This window comes from Phyllobates terribilis, unplaced genomic scaffold, assembly GCF_046119375.1.
Source record: "Phyllobates terribilis strain yellow unplaced genomic scaffold, ASM4611937v1 Scaffold_1__5_contigs__length_1240528914, whole genome shotgun sequence".
Lineage (NCBI taxonomy): Eukaryota > Metazoa > Chordata > Amphibia > Anura > Dendrobatidae > Phyllobates > Phyllobates terribilis.
In genome coordinates, this window is record NW_027362761.1 from 1,044,702,475 (window position 1) to 1,044,714,266 (window position 11,792).

An 11,792-nucleotide genomic window follows, 5' to 3' on the forward strand; every position below is an offset into this window, starting at 1 on the left:
TTCAGGAGAATAGAGGTTGTTCAATGCATAATGAAAAGCTCTAATAGGAGTTGATAAAATGTATGTTAACTTCCATAGGATGATCGCTTTTCTAATCATATGATAGCACCCATGTACACAGCTCTGATACCTGAAATGTGACAAGCTGTACACCCACGTGATTACATGGGCCGAATATATACTGGAAGTATATAATTAAAGGGGTTGTCCAGTCCAAATCAATAAGTTTGCAGTAACTCTGCGTGACTGCAGACTTATGAATCCCCCCAGGGCACACACTCTACACTGCGAGAATTCGCCGGCTTCTGAGCCGGGACCGGAGGGTATGTAAGCGTCATACATACACAAAATGTGACTGCAGAGTTATAGATTTGGACCGGACAACCCCTTTAAGGTCTATATTCATTGACAGCAAGTAGGGATCCGATACAATACAATGTATATTGTCTGCTTTATTGCACATAGAATAAATGTTAATTATTGATCCCAGAATACAACTGAATATTTATTTTGCAAATTAAGAAAAAAAAAGAGTTAATACAATAAATATATTAAAATGACCTTTAACAAATTAACCATTCTTAAAAGAGTACAGGTCGCTGCGGTAAGCAGAGATTGTAGTATGCGTCCGCGGCCCAGAAATCAGCGCCCTTCCATCCACACCATCCCTGAAGAAGAGAAAATCATTAGCTTTCTTCACAGTGTAATATATAGTATTCAAGAATTTCTACTTCTGCTACAAGTGAACTCATCATCTTCCAATTTCCATACTTGGTTGCTTGGTGCACATTCAGCACAGGTGGATGTCATAACCGAGCATAACAGGAGAATGCAGACCAGGTTCCCACATCCATCACAGGTTATAGGCTCTCCTTATGTGCCTGATTATATAGGTACGTCAAATGTCGTGTCCCTGCTTTTAATGCGGTCTCAGATGCTGAGCCTGCATCTTTCCTCGCACTTGACAGCTGATTGATCTGATCAGCTGTCATGTGCATCTAACAGCCGTGAATGGATTTGCCATCCACCTGCAGCTGTCAACCAGATAAATGCTGCTGTCAGTCACTGAGAGAGGCATTTAACACACGCTGGGCGAAAACGAATCACAAGTCCTGCCCATCAGGCGTCCTTGTTAAGTGACCGGGGGCTCTGATGGGTTGTCATGACAGCCAGGGGTCTGCAGAAGACCCCTCCGTGCCTGTCATTGTAAATCTCCTATGAACACCTGCCCACGGCTGGCATGTATAAGGGATTGAGATTTATGCTATATATAGCTAGGCTGAAGGCCTGCTATGGGTAGCACAAGAGATTGGATAATCGCAGCTTCAAGTCTCCCAAGGGGACTACTGAAGCATGTAAAAAGTAAAAAAAAATAAATAAAAAAAAGGTTTTAAAAAATATTACAAAAAAAAATAAAAATTGCAAATCACCCCCCCTTTTGTCCACTGAAAAAAAAAAAAAAAAAATACACATATTTGGTATCGCTGCATTCAGAAAAGCCCAATTTATCAAAATATAAAGTGAATTAATCCAATCGGTAAACAGCGCAACAAGAAAAAAAAAATTGAAAGGCCAGAATTAGAGGGGTTTTTTTGGCCGCCACAACATTGCAATAAAGGGCGATCAAAACGTCATATCTACCCCAAAAATTGTATCAATAAAAACGTCAGCTCAGGGAGCTAAAAGTAAGCCATCACCCAGCCAAAGATCACAAAAAAATGGGTAAACTATGGGTTTCTGAAAATGGCGTCATAAGCTAATTTTTTTCTTACAAATTTCAGATTTTTTTTTAATAAAGAACCTATGTATGTTTGGTATCTGCGAACTCGTACAGACCTGTGGAATTATATCGCAGGTCAGTTTTAGCATTTAGTGAACATGGTAAATAAAGAACCCCAAAAACAATTGTGGAATTGCACTTTTTTTTGCAATTTCACTGCACTTGGAATTTTTTTTTTTTTTATGTGATGAGCGGTGCGGTTTGCAAATGTGAGTTAGTGGGGCCGTGGCCTATCAGTATTCGGTCAGTATTTTTTCTCAGGAGTGGGAGACAAAACCAGGAGTGGGTGATAAATGCAGAATTGGTGACTTGTTTCTATTATACCTTTTCTCTGATTGTTCCTCACCTGGTTTTGGTTCCCACTCCTGAGAAAAAATACTGACTGAATACTGACCAAATACTGATAGTGGGGCCGTGGTCTAACTAAAAGTTCTGCTCCATTGACTTAAATGCACATGAAATGATGGAACAATGCCATACATACTGATGCAGCTGCAGATTCACCCACCAACTAACAGCAGAAGAAGCCATATGGCCGTGTTCACTCAATGAGGCCACATTCAGGACATGGTGCTTTTTTTTTTGCTGCATTTTTCCAAAGTCAAGGCAAAAATTCATTATTTTATCAGGTGAGGGTTGTTTCACTACACAACAGTATGAATGGCATCCTATAAGGCCTTATCTATAGTATGTGCAAGCAGAACACTAAGCAGGTTACCTCCTCATGTAACACAGTGGTGGTTCACCAGATTGCGCCACTGGTGTGACCACCTATACAGCGGGTGAAATAAGTATTGAAAACGTCACTAATTTTCTAAGTAAATATATTTATAAAAGGTGCTATTGATATGAAATTCTCACCAGAGGTCGGTAACAACCCATCCAATTCACACAGACAAAGGAATCAAACCATAGATGTCCATAAATTAAGTTACATGTAATAATGATACTGGGGAAAAGTATTGAACACGCTTCCTGAAATTTATTTAATACTTCGTAAAAAAGCCTTTGTTTGTGAGGACAGCTTCGAGACGCCTCCTGTATGGAGAATCTAGTTGAATGCATTCCTCAGGTGTCATTTTAGCCCACAAACACTCTTCAAATTCTGAAGCTTGCATGGGCTCCTTCTATGAACTCTGAGCTTTAGTTCCTTCCATAAATTTTATATCGGATTCAGGTCAGGCTTTATTTTCTCTCTCTGGAACCAATTGAGCTTCCTTTGCTTTGTGACTTGGACAAGCTTTTTGTCCACCAATGGAGACTTGCGTGGTGAGCGTGCATACAGACCACGGAGGTTGAGTACACAACTTATAGTTTTCTTTGAAACAACTCTACCTGCTGATTCCAGGACTTTCTGTAGCTCTCCACAGGTGGTCTTTGGCTCTTGGACAACTCTTCTGATAATACTTTTCACTCCTCTGTCTGAAATCTTGCGATGAGCACCTGGCCGTGGACAGTTTATGGTGAAATTATGTTCTTTCCACTTCTGGATTATGGCCCCAACAGTGCTCACTGGTACCTTCAGTCGATTAGAAATTCTTCTGTAAGGAATGCCATCAGTATGTTTTACAACAATAAGGTTGCCAAGGTCTTGAGACAGCTCACTGGTTTTACCCATCATAACGGGTTTTCTGTGAGGCACCTTGGCAATGAGACACCTTTTTATAGGCCATCAATTGAATCAGCTGATTTTATTTTTCACTAAGTGGCAGGATTGCTTTCTAATTATTAATAAATTTCAGCTGGTGTCATGACTTTCCATGGCATTTTGTACCTTTCGTTCTTCATGTGTTCAATACTTTTTCCCTGTGTCATTTCTCATTATTACACATAACTTAATTTATGGACATCTATGGTTTGATTTCTTTGCCTGTGTGAATTGGATGGGTTGTTACCGACATCCAATGACAATTTCATGTCAGTAGCACCTTTAAAAATATTTATATTTAATTTAGAACATTGGTGACGTATTCAATACTTATTTCACCTGCTTTATTTATTATAGCATCATTCCCTGAAAAAACGTGCAAAATGTGAGGTGGAGAATACACAGCACGGTCCAACAACATGGTCACTTTAAGGGCAGTCTGTCACCCCCAAAGTGCAAATTAAGATTGCTTAAAACATTGATATAGGTGACTTAGCTTCTATCAAAATCATATCAGGCAAATACATTTTAGTGTTGTATATGCAGAAAAATATTATTTTATCCAATATGCAAAATAGACTTCGGTGTACACTTGGAGTGGTACACCGTTACACCCTAGCTACTCCCTTATCTTGCTTGCCAGTGCTCACTGTCAAAAATCAATCCTTTTCTACGCTTGTGCATTGACACTGTATAAGCCCAATTATATGCTCACAGTGTTGGTGTGATTGTGCACACAATGTGGCTTGGGGACGCTCTCTGACCCCTGGCTCATGTCACACGTCTTCTACGCCCTCCTCCTCCTCCTCCTCCTCCTCTGTGAAGCTTCTTGCTCCGTCCACTTTCAGGTTTATCGAGTAGCGGCCACAAACAGGCAGGAGCCAGGCATCATGACCTAACTAACCAAATATTTTTATGGCGATGTTCCTTCACCTCGTTTGTCTATGTCCTTTGTATCTTGTGTTTTTTTAGAGCTTTTTCCAGCTCATTATGAAAAGAATGATTTTTGTATTATTTTTGAGTTATTTGTCCGTATATCTGGGCTTTATAGATACTATATATACTGTATGGCATTATAGTTTCTGGATGGACCAGTAAATATGGCCTCGTTCTATAATTGTACAAAGATTTGATCCCATTTTCTGTAGTTTGAACACAAATGTACATAAGTTGCAATATCAGACAACCCTTAGAGGGAAAAGAAGTTACATTAAAGCCATGAAAGTATTGGTGGATTTAAGTAATATTATTCACCAAAATTCAGAAATGTCGGGGGTAAAAGAAAATAAAAAATAGTGGAGGAATCCTTTTCCAAACAATTTAACAGCATTTACACAGCACGATTATGGTGAATGTGCTTTCTTAGCAACACTCGTTTCGATTGCAGTATAAACAGGCTACAAAGTGGAAACAGCTCATCTAGCGGGTGCACAGTGTGAATAGCTCTCCAATGATACCTCAATCCAAGAAATACAGTCAGCACTCGCTGCCCCAAAATCTTCCAAGTTTAATTTTTTCAATTAAAAATCCAGGTAACAATAGCTAAATGTATGGAGTTTTTCAAACTAAGGTCATAGACGACATCAGATCTAAAATATCAGGTGACGCGTTTTTGACCTCCATGGTCTGAATCCTGCATAATTAAAACACCACTCTGGCAATTTTTTAATTCACAATCTAGGTGGTGTCACTAAAGTAATGCATGTTCCCGGCCCCTAGGAATACATATACCAGCCGCCGTCTTCTGTTCTTCCCAGCACCACCCATTTGCCTGCCGATCCGCCATCTTGTCACCGCAGCTCCTGACTCACCGGAAGTCAGAGGAAACGATCACTAGCTCTCAGTGTAAGTCAATGAGACCCTCTGGCTCTCAGACTTACATTGAGAAGTGACCTCCGGCTCGCCCTGCAAACACTGGCATAATCCGGCTAGTCACAACCTGCAGAAGACCGGAGAGGAGCCGAAAACAGAAAAAGACGTCAGCTGGTAAGTATATTACTATGGGTAAGAAACTTCCATTAGAGACACCACTCCAGCAATAAAATCAAAACGCCGGAGTGGTGCTTAATGAAGAGTTTGAAGAGCAGTGACGTCACTGAGAAAAGGACCGGAACTGCGCCGGACACAGGAGAAGCCGCTGATCGGCAAGTATATACATTAAGACACTTGTACTGCACTAACATTTACACACATTTAAGGAATAAAAAACATAACGGGAATGCTTTTTTAAGATCCAGAAGGCTTCTCTGTTAAAGGTAAGCCGACAGCAAGTTTTTAGACCCCAAAAGAACGTCATCTATGTAAAGTCCCTGTAATGTTGACTTGGTGATTTTGAGTTATAGAAAATCCATTGGAAAATTTTTAGTAAATAAGTCAAAAGAGCAAGGAATGACATCAAAGGCGCGAGATCAGACCACAGAGTAGAGTGACCTGTCAGTCAGTGACAGTAGGCCGGCGGCACACGAGGGAAAGAGGTAGAGGCCCTTGCGATTGTGGTTCAATTGCATAGTAATGGATTTCTACAGAAAGGAGACACAGACTTATGGCACAAAAGTATGGACGTTATCAACATTACAGGGACTTTACATAGCTGATGTTGATTTGAGGTCTAAAAACATGCTGACAGGTTCCCTTTAAGTAATGCCCCACTTGGTCCATTAATCCTGTTGTGTATATGAAAAGTTAGGCTTGTAAGGTCTCCAACATGAGCTCTATTCAAATATTTAGCTACACTGAAAGGGTCAATTGCTTCTGAATTAACCCCTTTTCCCTCGAGGGTGGTTTGCACGTTAATGACCGGACCAATTTTTACAATTCTGACCACTGTCACTTTATGAGGTAATTACTCTGAAATGCTTCAATGGATCCCACTGATTCTGAGATTGTTTTTTCGTGACATATTGTACTTCATGATAGTGGTAAAATTTCTTTGATATGAATTGCATTTATTTGTGAAAAAAACGGAAATTTGGCAAAAATGTTGAAAATTTTGCAATTTTCAAAATTTTAATTTTTATGCCCTTAAATCAGAGAGACATGTCACACAAAATAGTTAATAAATAACATTTCCCACATGTCTACTTTATGTCAGCACAATTTTGGAACCAAATTTATTTTTTTTTAATAGGGAGCTATAAGGGTTAAAAGTTGACCAGTGATTTCTCATTTTTCCAACAAAATTTACAAAACCATTTTTTTTAGGGACCACATTACATTTGAAGTCACTTTGAGAGGTCTTTATGACAGAAAATACCCCAAAGTGACACCATTCTAAGAACTGCACCCCTCAAGGTGCTCAAAACCACATCCAAGAACTTTATTAACCCCTCAGGTGCATCACAGGAATTTTTGGAATGTGGAAGAAAAAAATTAACAATTAACTTTTTTTCACAAAAATGTTACTTTAGACCCAATTTTTTTTTTATTTCCGCAGGGGTAACAGGAAAAAATGGACCCCAAAATTTGTTGTGCAGTTTCCCCTGAGCATGCAGACACCCCATACGTGGCGAAAAAACACTGTTAGGGCGCACGGCAGGGCTCGGAAGGGAAGGAGCGCCATTTGACTTTTTGATTGTAAAATTTGCTTGAATAATTAGCGGACGCCATGTTGCATTTGGAGAGCCCATGATGTGCCTAAACAGTGGAAACCACCCACAAGTGACACCATTTTGGAAACTAGACCCCTCAGGGAACTTATTTAGATGTGTGGTGAGCACCCTGAACCCCCAAGAGCTTTACAGAAGTTTATAACATTGAGCAGTAAAAATAAAATTTTCACATTTTTGCCACAAAAATGTCTTTCAGCCCCCAATTTTGCATTTTCATGAGGGTAACAGGAGAAATTGCACCATGCAGTTTGTTGTGCAATTTCTCCTGAGCAAGCAGATACTCCATATGTTGGGGAAAACCACTGTTTGGGTGCACAGTAGGGTTCGGAAGGGAAGGAGCGCCATTTGACTTTTTGAATGTAAAATTTACTTGAATACTTAGCGGATGTGCCCCTGATGTGCCTAAACAGTGGAAAAACCCCACAAGTGACACCATTTTGGAAACTAGACCCCTCAGGGAACTTATCTAGATGTGTGGTGAGCACCCTGAACCCTAAAGAGCTTTGCAGAAGTTTATAACATGGAGCCGTGAAAATAAAAAAAAATAAAAAATCTAACTTTTTCCACAAAAATAATTTTTTTATTTTCACAAGGGTAGGAGGAGAAAATGGACCCCAAAAACTGTTGTGCAATTTCTCGGCAGAGTTCAGAAGGGAAGGAGCATTGTGTGACTATTTGAAAGCAAAATTGGCTGGAATTGAGAGCAGACGCCATGTCGCGTTTGGAGAGCCCCTGATGTGCAGAACAAGTGGAAACCCCCCCACAAGTGACCCCATTTTGGAAACTACACCCCTCAAGGATTTTATCAAGGGGTATAGTGAACATTTTGAATCCAGAGGTACGACACAGAATTTGATAACATTAGGTCATCATATTGAATAAGTTGTCATTAGTCTTGAGCGCAAGTGCTCGCTACTTGAGTTTGCATGGGGTACTTGGGTATGCACCATGTATCGCGTGTGCTCGAGTGACATGCTAAAGTCCCCGCTCGCATGTTTCATGGTTATTAGATACCCCAAAAAAACATGCGGGGATCGCTCGTGCATGGCAGGCAATCCCCGCGAGTTTTTTTTGGCCACAAAGCATATGGGGCAGAGACGCGAGCACCTGCGATACTCAATGCATATCCGAGCACCCGATGCAAACTCAAGTAGTGAGCACTTGCGCTCAACACTAGTTGCCATATCTTTATTTTTTTTTTACTTTTGAAAAAAAAATCCCTAGCTACCAGAATCATATCGGGTTTTTATGATTGACAGCTGTCACACACTAAAAGACGCATTTTTTTTTGCAAAATCTAGTTTTTGCATTGCCATATTTTGAGAGCTATAATTTTTCCAGATGTTGGCAGACAGTCATGTGACAGCTTGTTCTTTGCAGGATGATTTGATGTTTTTATTGGTGCCATTTTCAGGCACTTGACATTTTTTGATCGCTTTCTATTCCGATTTTTGGGAGGCAGAATAAACAAAAACCAGCAATTCCAGAATTTTTTTTTTTTTTTTTTTTTAATTCTGTTCCGCGTGTGGTAAAATTGATAAGGCAGCGTTATTCTTCGGGTCAGTACGTTTACAGCAGTACCACATTTATATCGTTTTTCTATGTTTTGGCGCTTTTACACAATAAAAGCTATTTTATAGAAAACAATATTTTTTTGCATCACTTTATTCTGAGAGCTATAACTTTTTTTTTTCTGGCTGATGGAGCTGTATGGCGGCTTTTTTTTTGCGGGACAAGATGACGTTTTCTGCGGTACCATTTTTATTTATATTCGTCTTTTTGATCGCGTGTTATTTCATTTTTTGTTTGGCGGTATGATGATAATAAAGCATTGTTTTTTTGCTTCGTTTTTTTATTTTATTTTTTTACCGTGTTCACTAAAGGGGTTGACTAGTGGGACAGTTTTATAGGTCAGGTCGTTCCGGACGCGGCGATACCAAATATGTGTACTTTTATTGTTTTTCTTTTTCATAATAATATTTATTGATGGGTACATTATATTTTTATTTTTGGTGGATTATTTTTTTTATTATTTTTACAATTTTTTTTTATTTTTTCATTTTTTAACACTTTATGGACTTTTATTTTGTGTCCCACTCTGGGACTTTCACTTTTTTTTATTCTGATCGCCAGTATAGCACAGGAATGCAGCACCATCCCTGTGCTATACAGGCTGTCAGTGCTGCACAGGGAGAAGATTCTTTGGTCATGCACTGCGCATGACCAAAGAATCTTCCTGCTGTCTGGTGACCCGGATGTTGTCATGACGACATCGGGTCATCATGGCAAAATCCAGGAAGCCGCGGCAGACAGCGCTGGAGGCCGGAAGAGGAGGTGAGTATTGCGATCACCTCCCCTTGTCACCGCAATGCTGCGATCAACTTCGATCGCAGCATTGAGGGGGTTAATATGCCGGGAGCGCTCCCTGCACATAGTACCGGGTGTCAGCTGTGACAATCAGCTGACACCCGGCGGCGATCGCCCCGCACCGCTTGTGTGCTGGCGCGATTGCCATATGAGCTAATAGTACGTCATTGGTCCAATCGGCCCAGGTCACCAAGACGTACTATTAGGTCATGTCAGAAAGGGGTTAAAGGACTCCCCAATATCCTAATGCATCCTCACTTTTAACTTCCTAGAAATTACAACCTATATGTAACCTGCAGATTTGAAAAAAAAACCTGATGGTCCAAATCTGCAAGGAAAATATAAACAGTGTGTGCATGAGATTTCTGAAATCTCATTCACTTTGCTGGTACTGTAAAACTGATCACCCGAAAAAAGGAGTTTGTTTTCCCAAAAGAACATCATTCTCGGCAGTGATGAAAGGGTAGTTATCCGGCAACTCGTGAAATTGACTTAAAAAATAGCCTTTATTTTTAAAAAATTAAAAACATGAGGAATAAAAGGGTACAGAGGCTTAAACTTACGCGTTTCGGATACGTAAGTTGTTATTGCTATAAGTAAGGATCTACGTATCCGAAACGCATAAGCCTCTGTACGCTTTTATTTGCACTATGGTCTCATGTTTTTAATTTTTTCAAAATAAAGGCTATTTTTTAAGTCAATTTTGCGAGTTGCTGGTTAACCACCCTTTCATCACTGTGTAATGTCTCCCAGACGGGGATCTTTACAATCCGAGCACCGTGCCTCATGAGAAAGTGGACCGAGCAGGCTGACGCAGGTGAGCTGAAATATTTTTTCATCATTCTCGGCAGTATTTTATCCTGAGTAAACAGGACATGCAGCCGAGAACAATGGCGGCCTATCTGCACATAATGACCTATTACAGATCGATCAATGCGCATCTGAATCGCGGCTGGCCGGTGTGAACAGGGTAATAAACAAGTGCCGACTGGCAAGAATGTAGACGGTCCACGGACACTTAACACCGAGCACCGTAAACTAACCTTTAGGTTTGTATATTATATTACAGTCTATCTTACACAATACCTTTTCCACAATGATTTGTAGATCTTCAGCTCCTTTGTAATGTGGATCTAAAATTAAGTATTTAATTTCTCCTGTGGTCTCACTCCAGTTTACGCCAAGAATTGTATGTGCCAGAACACCGCCGCCTGAGCAAGACAAAACTCAGTGTTAAATGGTTTCCATTGGTAGGATCACTATTCATAAGCAAATTCTTTTATCCAGGCATAAATATATATATACACACACATACATACATACAAAATCAGGAGAGCCCCCCTTTAATGATCAGGCAGAATGCACAGAAGGCGCTCTGCCTGATCACTAAGAGAACTTTGCAGGTTTAGAATCAGTTGAGGGCAGGAGTGATCACAATGTTCAGCTTTTGGTGATGGAAAGCTGAAACCTCCAGCCTGTAAGTGCACGAGTAATAACACGATCAGTCATCTGCCCAAAAAAATGCACAAACTCAGCTGATCAAGTGGTCCCACTGTGAGAAACGCAAAATTCCCCATGCTGCATGCGCTGAATTCTGTATACACAGCATGGAGCACAGCCAGGTAAGAGAAAAAGAGAGGACAGCTCCTAGTCAGCTGGAGGATTATTCATTGTCATAGTAATGTGATTACTGACATGACTCAGAGTCAGATTTGTGTGCAGAGCTGTGCGTATGCATAAAGTGCTACCTCATCTGAGAGCAGCAGGATGTAGGCAAAGAGAAACTGAATCCAACGATGTATCACATAGATTACTGGGTGCTGTGGTTCTGATACAATCAGAGCTTTTAGATTTAGCATGAAGCAGAGCTGAGGAAGCTAACCACGCCCACCCATCAGCAAAACCCCACCCACTCCAGGCTCTGTATATACAATGTCCATAGACAGTGAGGGGGCCATCACAGAAGGGGGTGTGTCTGACCAGGGCTCACACAACCAGCTAGTCACAGTAATGAAAAGCTCCTGGTGCTAAAACAATCATTAAAAGCAAACAAAACCACCAAGTTTGATAAGAAAGGCATTTGTGTTTAATCATGCTGTCTTCAGATTACACAGCAAAACCTACTGACAGATTCCCTTTATTTTTCAAATAAACTCCTGATGGTAGTGTCTCGGGGCTCTTTGGATCACTGACAGCAATCCCAGATGAGCCCAAGTAAAGGAAGACTACTTAAGAAGGGTGTTCCACATTATTAAGCTGACCACAGGTTTCATATCTTATTTGAAGTGTTGGTGGCTCTGGAGTCCCACAAACCTCAAGGTGTAGGATCCTCCAGAGGAGTGCTCACAAGCAGGAATGGTTGCATTGGGCCCAGATATACACGAAGACT

At 40.5% G+C, this 11,792-nt stretch overlaps 1 protein-coding gene across 1 annotated transcript in view; it reads right to left on the minus strand.

Moving 5' to 3' along the window:
* Nucleotides 1-492: 492 nt before the first annotated feature.
* Nucleotides 493-11,792, minus strand: part of UFSP2 (UFM1 specific peptidase 2) — a 46,667-nt gene continuing 35,367 nt past the window's right edge. Inside the window, exons 11-12 of the mRNA XM_073645315.1 lie at nucleotides 10,490-10,614; nucleotides 493-668 (exon numbers count right to left, since the gene is read on the minus strand). Of these exons, the coding sequence (XP_073501416.1) occupies nucleotides 582-668; nucleotides 10,490-10,614 (212 nt within the window). The 3' untranslated portion in view covers nucleotides 493-581. The remainder of the gene's footprint in view (nucleotides 669-10,489; nucleotides 10,615-11,792) is intronic.